Source organism: Triturus cristatus, chromosome 7 (genome assembly GCF_964204655.1).
Source record: "Triturus cristatus chromosome 7, aTriCri1.1, whole genome shotgun sequence".
Lineage (NCBI taxonomy): Eukaryota > Metazoa > Chordata > Amphibia > Caudata > Salamandridae > Triturus > Triturus cristatus.
Window position 1 is genome coordinate 1,253,250,528 of NC_140590.1, and position 19,076 is coordinate 1,253,269,603.

The following is a 19,076-nucleotide window of genomic DNA, read 5'->3' on the forward strand; positions in this document are numbered from 1 at the left end:
CTTGCCCTCCAAGTTACTTATATTCTGGGGATCTCTCTTTGCCCCTGTACTAATATTTTCTTGATGACCTGTCTCCTAACTCTGGATTGGCACCAGATGCTCAGACACATTCATCAGTTTTTCAGCTACTAAAAAGGCCTTCTGCAGATGCCAATCTTATGTCCAATTTCACGCCTATGTCCGTGCTTCTGGCTCCCATCAAAATCTTGGAATCCTACGTAAATTTCCAAATCTTTGTCTTCTTAAAAGTCTGTAACAACTATAATGCCCATCAGTCCCGCCTCCAAGCAGGTTTCTCTTTGGAATCTGTTCTGATGACAGTACTCAACAAAATAAGTCCTATGGTCTGATTAAGATCTTGGCAGGACTACCGCCATCTCACCACAGCGCTAGTTCCAAGTATTCCATCAAGCTGATAGCAGTCCACTGGCCGTATTTAGAGGTTGCAGCTATAGACAGTTGACCGCAGCAGCGGCGGTCTTCTCTGCTAGCTAACAGTACTCCTTCGCCATCATGCCGGCAGGTTTGCACCAAGCCGATTTAGGTGTTCCTGTTGTGCTGGTGGTGTTCTGGCGGCGGAGTCTTGATAGAGTGAAGCCACTGTGGTGTGGAGACAGGTAAGTACTATCCTTATTATCTAACTACGCATATATGTTGTGAATGTGTCATAATGTATATGTATGCCATGTGTAATGTCCTTTTTTGACATGTAGGATTGCACTTAAAACACCATACATACACTATTGACTGTACACCCACAAGTACCACAACATTTAGGTGTCAAGACAGGTATGTTCTTTTTACTTTGAAAAGTTGTAAAATGAACACCACTGTATTGCACATGGGGAAAAATTGCATGTAAGAGTAATGCAAAAATACAATAGGCTACAGCAATTGTCAACACACGATTCATAGTAGCACAATTGTAAAAGTAGCTTACCTTATATCCCGGTGATAACGGAGTCATTAGGCGTTGTGGTGTAGTTAAAGAAGCAAAGGGGGGACCTTTAGAATGGGGTTCAATATGGAAACTGAAGTGGGAAACAGTAAAAAACAGTAAAAGAAAGGTAAGTTCCTACCTGCCAACTCATAGTAGGAGGTATTCCCATCACAGTTGCCTCAACACAAAGGCACATCGTAATCAGGATGGTGGGAATCTTGGCTGAACTCCCTCTGATAGCCGCTTCTGCCTCTAATGCTGTCGATGTGGGAGCAAGATTCTGGTGGAGGCGGTGGGACTCCGACGGTCTTCCCTCCATAGACTTGCCAATATCTAAATACAGCGGTTGGACCACCAAGTAGGCGGGCAGGAAGGCTGTCGAAAAAAGTAACGTGGGACCTGCTCCGCCAGTACCTAAAAGAGTCCCTTTGAACGTAAACTGGCAATCCTACTCTTCGTATATTACTGGACTTGTTGACTGTGTTCAACACGGTCTTCCACCCCATACTTTTGGAGCTAGTGGGTGTGAGAGGCTATGCCCTTAAGTGGTTTAGCTCCTTTCTCACCCATCGATCTTAAACTGCCCCACTAGGTTATAATGTGGCATACCTCGGAGCTCAGTTCTCAGAGCCACTTTAAGTCTTTACCTTGTGCCTTTCTCTGACAATATTCACTCCCTTGGGCTAGTCTACTTCTCCAGCACTGATGAAACCCAATGGACTGTAAGATGGAAAGGTGATCTACCATAAACCAAGTTCCATTTTAAGCCATATATTCTGAGAACTGCAGAATGGATGAACTTTAATTCTTAAGTTCTCAAATCAACAAAGGGGGAGGTCTTCGTCTTTGGCAATAATTGAACACCAATCATTGGCCCCCTAACTAGTTCCTCTGTTCATAACCTGGGTATCTTTTTGGATACCCACTTGGCTTTTCATGAGCAAATCTCTAAAACCACTTCCACCTGTTTCTTTCTCTTTAAGGTTCTTAAGAAAACCTGTCATCTCCTGCCTAAACACTTCTGGGAACCTTAGTCCAAACATCTAATTTGTCGAGGCTGGACTAACGTATATGGATCTCTCTTGGGCTCCCAGAAACATAACTTCACAAACTTCAGGCTATATAAAATGCTGCTGCTCACCTACTCCTTGGTCTAAGAAAATATGACTCAGTTTCCCAACATCGTTGCACATGTAAAGGTGTGCCTTTTGCTACCAGGCCATAAATAATCAAGGCCTGAAAATCTTATAAACATGTTCCCCCACATATGTGCCCTATCACAATCGGAGATCGGCCAAGGCCATTCTTGCTAATGTTTCTCTAATAACGAACACGACTCAAGGAAGGCAATCCTTTCAAATTCTAACCACCATTGTGGAATAAACTGCCGACCTCTCTCCGCATCATAGTGACCCATCTACTTCTGAGGGAACATCTGCAAGCTGATCTTTTTTCTCCATAGCTCAGTAGCCTTGTGAGGTAATACATAGCCCAGGTCACCACATGTGTGGTAGCAGTTTACACTTTGCAAAACTTTAAATCAACCTGCAACAACTCCAGCATAGTTCCCAGAGTGGCAGACAGCCTGATGCTGCGCCAATGTGCCCCATCCCTGGCAGAGGTCTCCACGTCCATGAGCTACCCTTTGACACTAGCAGCAGCATTTAACCCACTGCGCCATCCTCACTTCTTACTTCATAGACAACCCACCAAACTGTTACCTGCAGCTGAGGCACCAGGGATGTATCATGGTTCCTTTCCGACCTGTTCTGTACACTTTTGGACGTGAAGGAAACTCATACCTGTGCTGCCGTGTTCTGACTGCTAAGCACGTGCGAAGGAAGCTTTTGTGGGAGCTGCCTACGTATGACGTGCTATGCGTGCGTGCGGTCGCGCGCGCGCGTCTGAACTGGCATAGAGTAAACGTGCGTATCTGTTTGTGTCGAATGAGGAAAGCTTGCGTATCTGCTGAAACAGCGCGTGGCCATATTATGTCCTGCTGTCACGCTGCAAATGCGTGCGTTGGAATGTTTGTATGTGAGTAAGACTAAGAGTGCAGTAGGGGCACATTTCCCCAAGTTCGGGGAATGCCGCATGTTTTCAGGTACGTCAAACTACGTACTTTTTATATTTTTTAGGCAGTGAGGGTGGTGTAAGCGGTGTGGTTGACGGGGACTCCACATGCTGGCTGGTGATTTTACAGTAGGATTAGTGTTTGTTGAAGGGAACTTTCCAGAGCTGGTCAATTATGGCGCCTAACTAGAGAGTAGTGAGGATTGAAGAGCTCCGGGATTTTGACAAAAAGGGCAGCCCGTTGTGAGTGGGAGGGAGACCGTCAGCCCAGCTTCAGGGAAACCCCAGAGGTGTAGTATGCCTTGTCCTAGAGGGGAGCACTTTCAGTTTGGGATGCAAGACCATTTGAGATATAATGTAGCTTTTGGTGGGCAGATCCCCACGGCGCCCATGTCAGTCATACTTGTGAGGCACATAGAGGTGCTGGGGATCGAGAGAAGTTGCTGGACTCAGACCTGATGATTCCAGTAGTAGGCAGCGTGTGGGTGACATGCAGTGAGTCACCACAAAATGGCTACCAAGCCAAGTGCGTGAGTTCAGGGCATCATGTGGCTTGCAGTATCACTGTACACAGGGCCACGCTAGTGTACACAGGCATGGGCTGTGTGAGCAGCTGCCCAGGGCCCCATAGGCTGCCCTCCAACTTGGGGCCCTTCACTAATGCGACAGATTCAGACCACGGCATAAAAGGTGCCACCTTGCAAGTGCGCCACCTTTGGAGGCCCCTCTCCCCTGGCCTCACTGCTATGGTGTAGCAAGGTGAACCTGAAGGGAGGGAGGCCCCCATTCCCAATTGTAAGAAGACACATTCCTCAGTTTGTGTCCGGCAAATAGGCCTCCACCCCCACCCACGCAGTGGCACAGCGGGATGGCTATTGCCCTGCAGTTTAGCTCCCTGGCAGTATTAACCCTCTCTGGAGATAAGCAACCCTCACACCTTCAGCCCTTGATGAGCTGTTAAGAGGTGCTTGAAGGTGACTGAGAGGGAGGGGCTGCAGCTTCAGGAGCAGGGACATCTATTCAGATGCAAACAGCCCTGAATGTGTCACGTCTATGCAATTTAGAGGGGCCTCACACATTCCCTTTCTGTCCAGGGCCCCAAAAATCCTAGAACCGGCTCCGACTGTACACCACTGGACTTTACTATAGACTTAGTCCCACAACCAGTAGCAAAATCCCTATGTTTTGTTAGCAGGATTTATTAATGTAGCCCGCCTAATGCTTAAATGAATCCAGATAGCACCTCCAAGAATTGCTTGTACGCCTGGTGGCACCAGAGAACTTGTAAGCCATAAAACGACGGGAGCACTGAGTTCTTGTGTATGTATGTTTTTGTATGTGCACCCCTATTTTTTTAGTATGACGAACACTTTCACCCTTGCAACTCATGCTATATCTATTTTGCATCGAAATTAACGGTGGAATATAGCTACCTGATGTGTATGTGACGTCAGCTTGTGCTGCTGCTACCCATGCTACATTTGTTCTGTTTGGCACGGCTGTACTTTTATATGTGTAACTGAGAGAAGTGTGTATTTGTGAAGCCTGTTCTCCTTGTCAGGCAGTGGTCTACAAACTGTGGGATTGACATGAAGGAATGTCCAGGGGCTCATGAGGTTCCGCGAAGAATGTCTGAGTAGAACTCAGCCAATTCACAAGCGTTGCTGACATGCCAATAAGGTTTCAACCAGATGCTTTTAAAATACAACTCTGACCATAAATGAAATGTTTTAAATGTTAAAAATTTTAAAGTAAGAAAATAAAAAATAACCTTAAGAATCAAATTTTTTTAATGTGATGCAGGACTTACAGCCAGAAAAATAACTACCATTGGCAAAGCCAATATGCCTTGCCTTTGAGACCTACTGGTTTTGCCAATGCTGAACAACATCAGTGAAAGGCAATTTTTTTTGCCTGTGTTGTTTGAAAAAATAACAGCACAGATTGGGGGGCGGTCAACAGAGGAGAGGGAGCAGGTTGGGATGAAGCAGTGGAGATTTGGGGGGCATGAAGGAGAGAGCGACCCAGGGGCAGGGGGGAGGAGCACACGAGGGAGACAGCTACTCATGGGAACTTGGAGAAGCATATGAGGAAACAGCAACACAGAACACAGTGTGACTAGTAGATGGGTACATAGGAGAGAGAAAGGGCACGGCTACAAGGGAGAGATCAAAAACAGAGTACAAGTGTGAGTATTTGGCTCGCGAATGAGAGATAGCTGGAAAACACATGCACTCTGATGGTGTGCTTAACCAAAAAGAAAAAATAGCTCCCTAAAAGTGAGCAGTGGAAGAACACAAGTCAGCACGTCACAAGAATGATAAAAAGCCTATGCTCCCAGGGAGGAACAAACACAAGACGCACAAGGAAAGTCATTAAATAAGCAGCAATTAAATGTGACTGCCAATAATGCCAACCAATTGCAAGCAATGGGCGAGTTGTAAGTCCCTGTGCATTCTTTAGTAAGCCCACAATAGGTCTTTTGCAACCATGCAGCTTGCACTGTCTGATAATTTCAACCTAAAAGCAGTGAAAAATACAATTTGAACATTGATTGTTGGAAGATGAATTCCTCCTCCATTGCTTGTTGGAAGATGACTTCCTCCTCCCAACCTCTTTGAGTATTCTTGCTCACTCTCAGAGTTTTGCATTCCATATGTTTATTGTAGAAAAGTAAAAAGGCACATGTGAGTGTCTGTCAGCTTTTGTCCACATTTCAAAATAGCCTCTCCTCTTTGATGCCGGGCTTGGTGTTACATGTATAAAGAACACAGGTGTAAGGTACTGACATTTATAACAAAGACTGTTGAAGGTACAAAAAACTGGCTTAGAAATATTACTTCATTTTTAAATTCCGACCCATAAGGACAAGAAAAACGAAGGACCGGTTAGTATGTCAGATCACATTAATGCTTGAAATGTGGATCTGCACAAGTGCAATAGGCGAATGTTTTGAGTGGCTAAAAAAGGAAATACGCCGGGATAATATTTGACAAGTTTAAAAAAAGTACTTATATTTATTTTGAACCTGGGATTATTTTATAAAAGTGATGACAGTCTAATTAATGATTTATAGCCAGGAGGTCTCACCGAAGACGGTAGGGAAATGTTACCCGTTGACAGTTGATATTTGAAATGAACGAGAATTTTTATGAACACTAAAAAGTGTTTCATATAAGAATGAGAAAGTAACGAATAAAACATAATAATTTCAATAAAAAAGCATTAAGTGTGGGTACACGGCGTTACTGAAAGGAGAGCACTGGCAGTTTGCCGAGAAGCTTCAATTATTTAGTATTTGATAAGGTTGTGAAATGTCTGCCTGAGATGGTGAAATATTGTGACAGCTGTACATGCTGCTGAAGTATTGGGCCTTTCATCTATGTTGAAGAAATATTAGGATGGCTGTGGGCGGTGCTGACATACAGGGGCAGGTGTCTGAAATATAGGAAAAGCTGGCCATGGAGCAAAAATATTCGGGTGGGTGTCTGCCTGAAATAGTGGGACAGCTGTCTATGGTGCTGAAATATTAGGAAAGCTGTATAGTGCTGAACTGTCGGGACGGCTGGATGCGGGGCTGATGTATCGGGGCAGCTCGCGATGACGCTGAAATACTGGGGCCGCTGTCTGTGGTGCTGAAAGTTTAGGACCACAGTGCCTCGAGCCGAAATAGTGTGGCAATATTAGGGCAGTTGTGTGTGGTCCTCAAATATTGGAATAACTGCGATGGGACTAGTATAGCGGTCTCACTGTCTTTGGTGTCGAAATATTGGGGCAGCTGTCTATGGCGATGTAATATTGCGACAGCTGCCACTGGCAGTGAACTAGAGAGACAGATGTCTATGGTGCTCAGACATTGGGACAGCTGACTGCGCTGCTGAAATATTGTGACAGTTGTCCATGGTGATGGAATACTGGGCCACCTGAGTATGAAGATGGAATACTGGCTATACTGTATATGGTTCGAAAATACTGACGGGGCCGTGTGATGAGTGCAGCACTGCACGTGTGAGAAACACTCTTGGAACTAGAGGCCATACGCGGGAACACATTTTCCCATAGACACAGAATGGGTAAAATCCTTTAACAAATCTGGGCCTGTGTGCGGTGCTGATATACCTGAGGACCGGGTGGGCTGGGGAAGAAATACTTGGAAACTGAGTGGGCCGTGAAATATCAGAAGGACTGTTTGTCTTAAGGGAGCATTGGGAAATATGCCTGTCGAGCTGAAATAATTGGGAGATTTGTCGGATACTTTAGTACAGAGGGAGCTGTGTGAGGTCTGGAATTGGGAAGGAACAGAAACACTCGTTAACAGTGGTCATGCTTGTTAGTCTGCTGGAACCCTCTCTCCTCCTCAGTAAGCAGAGATTAGCCCCCACTTTCCCCATTGACGAAACCGCTAATGTGTTTTTTGCAATCATTATGTAAAATGCTTGGGTGTGGCAGGACATTCTTTCACTCTCCCCAACACCACAATGGGAGAGGGAGAGGGAAGTGGCCATAAACTTTGAAGGCAAACAGCCCTGATGACAAGATTTGCAAATAGGGTAGGGTATTTACCACATTTTGGCCCTGATTATGTGTGCCCCTGAGTGAAGGTGCTACTTATCACACTCGATAAAATATGACTCCCAAGTATTCAAAATGTATTTGGTGTGATAAATTGCTCCTATTACGAGTGATTGGGGAATAATATGCATTTCACAGTATATACCGTCCTCTTTTCCCCTTTCAAATTCCAGCAGGTTTGACATGCCAACATTTAACAAAGGGTACGGACGTTTATCTCAACCAGTTTTCATCAGGTGAGGTAAACTCTGGACAACTCAAGCTTCTAAACCCTGCACAATCAGAGGTTTGTTCAGGGATCAAAAAACTCTGTCTTGCATTAGTAAATACCATTACTCTTGGGTAAGTAGTTCCCACATTCAGTAAATACCATCAGCTCCATTTGAGGTATTTACCAAGTATGCTAAGTATCTCTTGTCCTGAGTTTTGAACTTGGAGACGAGGCATAACATGCAGAATCAGTAGTTAAAACACCAATTTCTTCATGTTTTCAGGAACTGGAGTTCAACTCTTACCTCGTAATTGTGGTCTGAAGCACTAGAAAAGCCGTGTGGTGATGAGATGCGGGAGAAACGGACTGTGTACTGAAATACTGGGGAGTTGGTTGTAGTACTGAAATACTGCAGGGACTGAATGTGTTGTTTTTGATGGCATGGAATATGAGGTGACGTCCATGTTTGTTCCTGTCTATGTGTGTGGTGATGAAATACTGTGGGAACTCTATGGTCCTGACATATTATATGTGCCCCGCAGTGATAGGTGGCAATGATAAATTATGATACCATAGAGATTGGTATTTTTCGGGTGAGGTAATTATTGCCTATTATGAGTTCAGCCCTAAAAAATGTGGCAGAACAAGCGGATTTTGGTGCCTTGTACTTAAAATCCACAGTTACCGATAACTACCTGATCTTTTCCTTCCCGTAAAATATGTCAGGTTTGATCTGCATTTTTTTTGACTGATGGTGCAGGCTTTATACAAAGTCCACACATTCCTACCTCTGGGCTCACAGAGCTTTGCACATGTGTCGGGTTTTCTGACCCACTTGTAATAAGGGCCATATTGGAGATCAGTGAGTGGTGCTGGCTGATGAGAGTGTGATGTGCGGTGCTGGGAGTTGAGATTATGAACCCGCTGTTTGTGATTTAGCTTTACAAAGTGTGTCCTAAGGTGTTGAAATGTTTCATGGGTGCTCTGTGTATTATGCAATCTTCCACAAGAGCAGCTTGTGATTGGTAAATACTGCCTTCTATATATAGTGATGCAGTACTGTGCTGTCTGTTGTGTTAGTCTTTTATTAAATTGATTGCTCCAACTTCACTCTCCTTTGCTCAGAACTGGTCTGTCATTGAAATGAAATGAAAGGAAATTTGGATTTATAACGCGTGCTAATACCCGGAGGGGACTAGGCGCAGCGCTCATCCTGATGTGTGAGCCTGCATGGGGAATGCGAGGAGGCGGGGCAGCTAATTGTTAAACAGCAGAGTTTTTAAGGTTTTACGGAAGGCCAGAAGGTTGCTTTCTGTCTTCAGTCCAATTGGGAGTGAATTCTACAATCTGGCTGTGCCTGCAACGAAACATTTTCCTCCCCCTCAAGATGCCATTTTAGCCCTGGGGACTACAAGTTTTGCAAAAGTTGCAGAGCGAAGCTCCCTCCCTGGAAGATACCACTTGAACTTGTTTGCCAAGAAGTCAGGGCCGAGTCCATGAAGTGCCTTAAAGGCGATATAGAGGGCCTTGAATTTGATCATTCTTTTAACTGGTAGCCAATGTAAGGTTGGTAAGGCATGTGCTACTGATTGATGTTTCAGGATATCAAGCAGCAGGCGGGATGCTGCATTCTGCAGGACCTGCATTTTATTGAGAAAGCGTGCACGTATGTTAAGAAACAGCCCACTACAATAATCCAGTCTGGACAATATGAGCGCTGTTACCACCGCATTCTATAGCTCTAGCGGAATAAAAGGAAGGATCTTTCTGATGGTTTTGATCGTGAAAAAGCATGATGAGGTGATTGCATTGACTTGCCCCTCGAAGGATAACTTGGAATCAAAATAGACTCAGAGGATTTTTACCTTAGAGACGGGAGTGGGAGTTTCGCCCATTTCCTGAGACCACCAGCTAGGTTGCCAGAAAGAGGTGTCACGCCCAAATAGGAGCACCTCCGTTTTCCCTGTGTTTAGTTTGAGGCAGTTTTGGGACATCCAGTGTCCGACTTTGCGCAGACAGTCTTGGAATCTTAATGCAATGTCCATGGGATCTCCAGAAAAGGACGCCACGATCTGTGTGTCGTCGGCATACAACACTGTTTTGATTCCAAAGGACCTTATCAGCGAACTAAAGGGGGTATCATACAGGTTGAAAAGTGTTGGGCTCAGTGAAGAACCCTGTGGCACCCCACAGGGCAGGGTAAACCAGGATTATCTGTGTTTCTTCTTAAGCTACTTGCCCCCAGAGTTCTTGACATGGGCAGTGAGTAGCATTACCTCTCAGATGTCTGTGAGACTCCTCACGAGGTCCCTGATATCTCCCCAGGTAAATCCTCTCCCCCCGGAGCTACCATCATCGAGGGAATATTTAACTTGGGAAGGGTGTAGTTGCCAGGGGTTACATGTAGGACTCTAAGGGTCTCATTAGAATTTAAGAATTACCAGGGAAACCAATAATTCCCAGCTTAATTCCACTGATAATTCCTCTTTTTCACCCTATATTTCACCCTGAGCCTCCTCCAACTTTCAGCAGACGGAGTCTTCAAGTGAAGTCCCAAAGGTCCGCAGAGATAGTCCAGATTTTGTAACCCTGATTCGGCCAGTGACTTTTGTTACTGCCAAAATCAGGATTAGCGGGGAACTCATAATGAGGAAACAGTTCATAGCACAGCACAGCCTCTATTATTGTGAGCTCATCCTGACAGATGATAGCGCTGATGAGATCATTGGCCAACCCTAAAAAAGGGGTAGGCAGGCAATGAAGACATTGACCGAGCAGAGTTGCTTCTCCTTCTTGCACAGGTAGTTGCATTGCATTGTCAAGTCAGGATATTAGTCAATGGACCAGGAATACATGTTTGAGCACAGTCGTTCTGAGCTTCCTAACACTCTACCTCTGGTTGCAGGTGGAGGAGATCCGCGGATGCATAGAGAAACTCTCTGAAGATGTGGAGCACGTGAAGAAACAGCACAGCGCCATCCTGGCTGCCCCCAACCCAGATGAGAGTGAGTAGAGTTCCAAGTGCAGAAAAAACTCTGGAGTGTGAGACTCATCCCTCCCTTCCTTTGTCCCTTGGAGAAACGCTTGTCTGATCAAGGCATGTGTTGGGTTTTGTGGTTGAGCATTTCCTCATCTAGTATATCTGTCTTAATGTTATCATAAAAATGCTCAAATCTTAAAAACATTGAATTACACAATGCGAAATTGAATGTGAGTTTGGGTATGGAAATATTTTCAAATGTATCGCCATATTTGACAAGCATGCAGGATGCCATGTTTCCTTCCTCCATGTTCATCATCCTAGAGAGAGAGAAATAGAGAGCATTATCTCATCCACGCACTGTATAAAAAAGCTATCTTTGTTATGGTTTGTTCACTGTGAGACACCCTGTTTCACTATAAGGCAAAACAAATGAATTACTATTGATTCCATAGGAGTGTTGCAGTATCAGTACTCTTTACATTCAGCTGCCAGGTCACTGATAAGATTTGGCACAACAGCCAGCTCCTAAATCCATGCCAGTGATAAAATTGAAAACATATGGGCCTGATTCACAAACTACACTTACACGTTTGAATAATTTACACTTTTGAGTAACTGTACTACTTTTTTGAAATCCCCAAAATCCGAAAAGTTAATTTACTCCAAAAGTGTAACATGCATGTCTCCACCAAATTTAAGTGTCTATACACAATTATGAGGATGTTACACTTCTCAGTAATTTTACTCATTTTTGAATATTCACAAAATCTGAGTATAAGTTACGCTTTTGGGCACATTTACACTCAGATTTTTGAATGGACAAAAAGTGTAAATTACTCAAAAGTGTCTAGCCCTCAGACCCTCCAGTTTGGTGCAGACATATGAGTTACAATTTATTAGATGCATTTACATTTGGATTTTGTGAAAAGCCAAAAAGTGGTCAGCTTACTCATAAGTGTAACTACACCCTCACCTTTGTGTGTGAATCAGGTCCTTAGTGCCCAGAGTAGCTTTGACAAAGCCAGCAGGGCTTCAAGTCAGACATATTGACCTTGCCAATTCTTTTTTAAACAGGTAGCCTTCATCATAACCCAGTAAACTGACCTTATTCAGGAATGGCTTGACCATTCAGACATGCTGACATTACCTACAGGTCTGCAACCTCTGTCTTCTTTCTGGGTTGCATGGGATGCGTTAAAGTAGTCATGAAAGTATACTGTTGGAACAATCCTTTGCCAGTGCAAGCACCACACTGAGTGGATCCTGCCACACCTGACTCAAGACAGCACCCACCACACACACCTTGTTTTTCACAGGTTGAAGAACAAGTGGGCAATGTAGAAAATGGTTTGGCAAGGTTTGCTTTTCAAGCTAGGACATTGCAAAGACTGGCATCACTTCAGTACCCAATACCAGGTAGATAACACAAATGTGTGATGCATTAGCCTGTTTAATAAGTGCAACAGTCCTAGCAGTCTGAAGAGCAGCCTTGGCACCCTGAGCAGGTCAATGTCTCAGTGATTTGCCTCCTGCCACATGAGCAGCATCACACTTTACGGGCTGCCCTCTTGAGACACATTCTGGAATATGTAAGCACCAACCCTGGTAAGCTAGCCTGTTGGTCATCATACTTCCAGTTGTGCCCCCTGAATATCGAAGACAGACTATTGTAAGCAAGTATATATTTTCTATACCTAACTCCGCATCTACCTACCTTGAAGATATCCATACCATATAAGGTATGTAGATGTGGAGTTAGGAATAGTAAACCTATACCTTCTCTATATGCACTTACCTTTCAACTGTTCTGTCTTTGATATTTTGTCCACAATATTCTTATATGAAGGTTTTTTTAAGTTTCATATTCAGTGGGCAATCACATTTCCAGATGTTTAAAAGCTTGAAAGATTCTTCATTAACACATGACCAGTGAAGAGCAATGTATACTAAAAACTAAATGTAAAACATTAATCCCTGGTTATGTTCTTCAACTGAAATATCTTAAAGAAACATGTGCATTAGCTATACATTAGTACAAAGCATATCGTAAAATGTTGTCACTCATGGGTTACGTCTATATTTAATACTAGATCTTACTTGGTAGAAGCATACAATACACTTAATACTAAATAAGGCAGTAAGATACATTTTTTCCGTTAACTAAAGAACAGTTCGTAAAGCCTCCTCCCAACATATGATAAACAACTAGGATTCATGGCCATACACCTCAGAGAAGTAAACATTTCATAAATGCAACCATAGGCTAAACAGCTGGCTGGCCTAGCATCACACAACAATGACGATAATAATTCATAAAATTCATTTAAGAGTTAAAAAGACAGACTAAAGCCAATTATGGATAGGATATCAAAAAGATAACTAGACCTTATATACTTTCAGATAAACTCATCAACTCCTTTACAATGTCAGTTTAAACAAGATGGCTTCTGTTAAAGAGGCCTATTTCTTATGTAACAAATTGCAAAGAGGTACTTAGAAACTGAAAATACAATAGGTTGTTGAGTATCTGATTTCAGAATTCTAAGGGCCTCAACATGGTGCATTGTCACAAGATTCCTGAATGTCCCAACTAGCCATTTGGACCTTGCTCTCCTGTAAGCCAGACAGAAAAAGTACATGAACCTCCGTTTCATCAGCAATGCCACAGTAAAGACATTTCTGCTCCTCCTCGGAAGCGTTAGCAATCCAATGGTTGGTGAATGCACGCAGAGGAAGGGACTCATACCGAAACTGTACATAAAGCTTCCGTGGCAGTGCTGGTTCGGTTTTGTCCAAAAACCTTCCAATTTGTATGTGTCCTTCTGAGCTATAAATCTAGGCGTCAAGACTCCCAGTGATTAATTCACTAGGAGGGTTGTCAATTTAGTGTTAGTATAGCTCTTTACTAGTTCCACTTTGGAGATTAGAGTACAGGCCTTGGCAGGATCGTCCCACAACCTATCTCTAACAATGCTTCTTGGAGATGCCCTTACTTGATTAAGCCAAGGAAATCTCCCCCCCCCCCCCGCAAGCCTAGAATCTCCCCCGAGGCTTGTCTGTATCACGTCAATTCAAGGGGTGCCCATACTTTTCTCCAATAAAGGAGGGGCCTTAGGGATATCCTCTCTGAAATAGGCCTAACCCCCAGATCAAACCTAAGAGGCACTAATGGTGTACTGGCTGTAAGATTCAGCAAATGCCTCAGAAAGTGGTTCTCTGTCAGAGTAATGGCCCCAAATCTCAGCCCCGTACATTGACAACACCAGCGCTTAGTTCTTATAGATCTGTATAGTTGGGGAAATCAGCTTGAAAAAAGCCCCTCTATAGACCTTTGAAAGCTCACCAGTATGTTGAGCCAATTTAAGTCTTTGCTTGGCAATGTGGGCTGACCAGTTCATATGCTCACCGAGCGTAATCCCCAGATAATCAAAGGTTGAAACCCTCTCTAGCGGAATCCCATTAAATCTCAGGTTTGGATGTGAAGTTTGAAATGGGTTTGAAACCATACATTTTGTTTTACAAATGTTTATTTCTAGTCCCCTTTGCTTACAAAATATGTTACAATTATCAAGCACCCTCTGGATACCCATTGATGTCTTGGAAAAAGAAGGGTATCAACCATAAGCATCAACGCAGGCACCCTCTTGGATGCTAACCTTGGGGCATCATTGTCAGAGGTGTTCAGAAACTCGATAACGCCATTGGTGTGTAAAGTAAATAATGTTGGCCCAGATACACAGCCTTGTCTGACACCCCAGTTTACTGGGAACAGTTTGGATGCTTCCCCATTTTACCGCAGTGCACCTGTGTGTAGTTCTGTTTGTGCAACCTTTGTATAATGTGACACAAGTATGATGGAACCCCCATATCAATTAAGATGCACCGTAATGATTTCCTTGGGATTAAATCAAAGACAGACCTGAGATCTACAAAATTCAAACAAAACCTGCCTCCCTCAAGAACTACAGCTTTCCAATAAAGAAGCTGCAGTCTAATGACTTGATCTATGGTGGAAGGACATTGCCTAAATCCGGGCTGCAGAGGACTTAAGATCTTATTATCCTCCATCCATTCCTGGAGCCTTTCTAGTATGACTCTAGAGAATACTTTCTGCATGCTGTCGATCAGGCTAATGGGTCTGTAGTTAGTAGGGAGCAGGGGAGATCCTTTTTTATAAATCGGAATAATTTACACCCCTGCCCATGAATGTGGGATGGGTATACCACCAGTGGCGGTTGCTAAGGAGTGGGGATGGCGGGAAGGTGGGGGGTTGGAGAATAAAATCACACACCTGGTTACGGCCACTGCCTCTCCTCTGTCCTCTTCTGTTCCTCCTGACTCCGGAAGCAGGAAGCTCCCAGTCTCCCCTAAGCCAATCAAAACGCTGCTGTCACAAGCATGACAACAGCATTGTGATTGGCCTGAGCTGCCTGTTTGGCTGCTCAGGCAGTGCCTGGGAGCCTTGGGACAGTTCTACACCTAGCTGTGCAACACAGCCAGGTGGAGAAATGCTATGTGCGCTTGACTGTTTGGCCGGCCAAAGACGGCCGGACAAACCATCTTGCGCACTTATTAGTGCCCATACCACTCCTCCTCCTGTGAGCCAGTCCAGCGCCCACACCTCCCCAACCTGGCTCCGTGCAGAAAAATAAAATGATAATAACAATGTGTTATTATAATTTTATATTTCCTTGTTGCACTGCTCAGAGAGTAGAGGAATGATTCTCCTGCGTCTTAGTGGATGATTCGCCATTGCATACCACCCATAATAGTGTCAATAATTGTCATTAGATATGGGTCCCAAACCTCTGGCTCAAGTATCCAGGCATTCTATCAATGCCATGTGCTCTATGTGGGACAGTCTTTTTCTAGCCCTATAGCATTCATCAAGTGTACATTCTGGGTGTTCAGTTAGAGCATGGACAGACTCCAAATCTGACCTATCATTTACAGTGGAGGCAACAAGGTCCCCATATAGGGCCTAGTCGTGATCATTCCACATGTCTGCTGTGGTTTTATGTTCCATGCTAACAATACCCTCAGAATTCCCAGTTGTAACTATGTTCCAAAAAATCTTATGATCATTGTGCTTGGTAGCGCCGAGTATGGTTTCCCACTTTGCCTGATTCGACTCTCTTTTGGCAGTGTTAATAGTTTTTTTAAAGGTGGTTCCCGCTGCTTGGATCAAAGTTCTATCTCACGATTTAATGGCCTCTGTGAGGGATGTTTTGGATAGTCTACACTGAACACTGAACCAAGAGGGCAGATAACTTGTGTATCCTAGTGATCTAGCTTCCACATAGATGAGATGCTTGAGTTCTCCATAAAGGAGAGATGGGAACTCACCAACTCTTGAAAAAGGGGCATACAATACAAGCATAGCCGGACATTTTTCAATTAATTAAATTAAATTCAATGTGTAACATGAGAAACTACCAACAGTGAACAGATAGGGAGTGTTTAATGTGAGTGTTAGAGCTGGGGATCTATAATTGGCAGTGGCTTGCACCCTGTCCAAGTTGGGACCCTTATTGTAGTCAGGGTAAAGAAGTTGCACACCCATGATGACCCTTGCTCACCCCCTTGGTAACTTAGCACGAGCAGTCAGGCTTATCCCAGAGGCAATGTGTAAAGCATTTGTACATAAACACACAGTAACACAGTGAAAACACTCCAAAAGGGCACCACACCCTGTTCAGAAAAATTACCAATACTCATCTGTATGAAACTGTCAGGAATCCCCTCCCGCACATGGATTCCCTCCCACGATGCCACTTCCGTGAACCTGGTGCGCTTGGAGGAGAGCGGACTACAACTCCCAGAATGCCCTCCGGCAACAATTGCCTTATGCAACTCAAGAGTTCTGGTTACATAACACCAAGGGTAACGCCTAGTTTTCATGTTATGCAACTCAAGAGTTCTGGTTGCATAACACCAAGGGGAACGCCTAGTTTTCATGTTATGCAACTCAAGAGTTCTGGTTACATCACACCAAGGGTAACGCCTAGCTTTCATGTTATGCAACTCAAGAGTCATGGTTATACAACGCCGAGAGTACTACTTAAGGAGAAGATCACTGGGACTCGGCGTCGGATATTCTGATCTTTGCAGGAGTACCTGGTTGAGGTACACGGACCCGTTGGTGAGTTGAGCGGCGGAAGGAACATTCTAAGGAGCGGAGGAGAGGTGCTGGCGTGTGCTTCCTGCCCGTGTCCTGTCCCGTTCTGATAGCCGTATTCAACGTCATTGGGCACAAGTCCCGTTGGTAGAGCCGAAGCTCCCAACGGCCTGACAATTTGGAGAAAACGAGGTTGGTGCGAGCCGAAGCTCCCAACCCTCGTTCCTTGGGTAAACACACGCTTATAGCTAAGACGTTATCCAGGAGGTGTTTCCGCGTCTTAGCCATCGACACTCGTAGGAGAACTGGGATAGGTAGAGCGGCTGCTCCCATCCATTCTCTGCGCCACCTTGGGTATCATCACTTAAACCCGGATACAAGAGACGCACACTAGGAGGTGTTCCCAGCGTCTTTGTGTTGTGGCAGTACTCTGGGGGATACTGGTAGAGCGGCTCTTCCCAGGAGGTAGAGAGCCCGGCCGGGTGACTCCCACGTGCCCCCCAGTAGATTCCACAACCTTGGAACTACCCTACACAGCGGTCGAGTGGCATTGTTGGCCACTGCTTAGCACTGTGCCCTCCGTTGGAGCATACCGGGTCTGGTGTGCATGCGGAGGACGGTTAGACGAGCTGTGAATGGGTATCGTACTTTAACTGGTGATTCCAGTACCGGTATTCTTTGCTGTCTGTAGTTGTTTATCTGTTTATTAAATCATCCTTAAATCTCCATTTCTCTGGTCCGTCGTCTGTTTGTCCCAACCCCGAGAAAGCCAGGACGTTACAGAAACAAGACCAAGACGACAAAAACCCAACATACACAAATCAAGATATGAATTTTCAAAGAATATCTAAAAAAAAAATGACAGTGCCTTGTAGTCAATAGCGCCAGCCAGGGCTATCGTGGCATCGTGACCAACAAACCCAACAGTTCAGTCTGACCAAAATGGAGTCGAGGGCTGGCTACTGCATTGGGACAGACCCTCAAACAGTACCTTGGAATTGAAGAGGCTTTGAGGACCTTGCAGTGAAGTGCAGCAGTGAGGTGTTGTGGGCGTCGGTGCAAGCTGTGACCATGCATCGGTGCAGCCGGCAGTGCCAGGGACGGCATCGGAGATGCTTTTCTTGCAGGTTACAGCTCAGAAGACACCTCCAAGCGCCCAGAACAGGAAATGGCACCACTTGGCAGGCCAGAATTACCAGGAGTGGAGTTCAGGTGGTGTAGATAAAGCCTTTGATGGCTCTGAGACTTCCAACAGGAGGAAAGCACACACAAGTCCTTAAAAAAACTTTAAAAGCAGGAGTTCAGTTCTTTTACTGCTCACAGGCAGAAGCAGCAATTGCAGGCAAACCCTGTAAAGCAACACAGCAAAGGGGCAGTACTCCTTCTGACAGCTCTTCTTCTTGGCAGAGTCTTCAGTTCAGACGTGTTTTAACAATGTGGCGCTATTGGTCCAATACATATACCTGTTTTGGCCTTTGAAGTAGGCATACTTCAAAGGATAGTCTTTGTAGTGCACAAGTCCTGCATTGCCCTGTCCTGGCTCCAGACATATTACAGGGAGGTGGAGACAGCATTGTGAGAGGACAGACACAGCCCTTTTCAGGTGTCAGTGACAACTCCTCCCACCACTCTAGCTCAGGAAGGCTCATCAGCCTAGTGACGGGCAATCAGTATATAGAGGGCACACCTCAGTTCTCCTTGTGTGACTGTCTAGAGTGAATGCACAAATAGTCCAACTGTCAGTCTAAATCAAACATTGATTTCACAGGCAGGTAGAGGCACAGGAGGGTAAAGCAAGAAAATGCCCACTTTCTAAAAGTGGTATTTTCAAACACACAATTTAAAAGTCACCTTCACTAAAAGATGTATTTTTAAATCCTGAGCTCAGGGAGCACAAACTCCAAATCTCTATCTCTTCCCAATTGAAAGTTACAATTGTAAGATGTTACAAGGGAGCTCCAATGATAACCTATGGGAGAGATAGTCCTTGCAATAGTGAAAAACGAAATTGGCAGTATTTCACTATCAGGACATGTAAAGCACACCAGTACATACCCTACTTTTCACATACACTGTACCCGGCCCATGGGGCTACCTTGGGCCTACATTAGCCGGGCCTGATATGTTATAAAAGGGAAGGTTTGGGCCTGGCAAGTGAGTGCTCTTGCCAGGTTGACAT

General features: G+C 44.7%; 1 protein-coding gene across 1 annotated transcript in view; it reads left to right on the top strand.

Annotated features, from left to right (window-relative positions):
- Positions 1–19,076, top strand: part of LOC146811738 (syntaxin-1B) — a 350,949-nt gene that overhangs the window by 167,771 nt on the left and 164,102 nt on the right. The window contains exon 3 of the mRNA XM_085618730.1: positions 10,702–10,801. Within this exon, the coding sequence (XP_085474856.1) occupies positions 10,702–10,801 (100 nt within the window). The remainder of the gene's footprint in view (positions 1–10,701; positions 10,802–19,076) is intronic.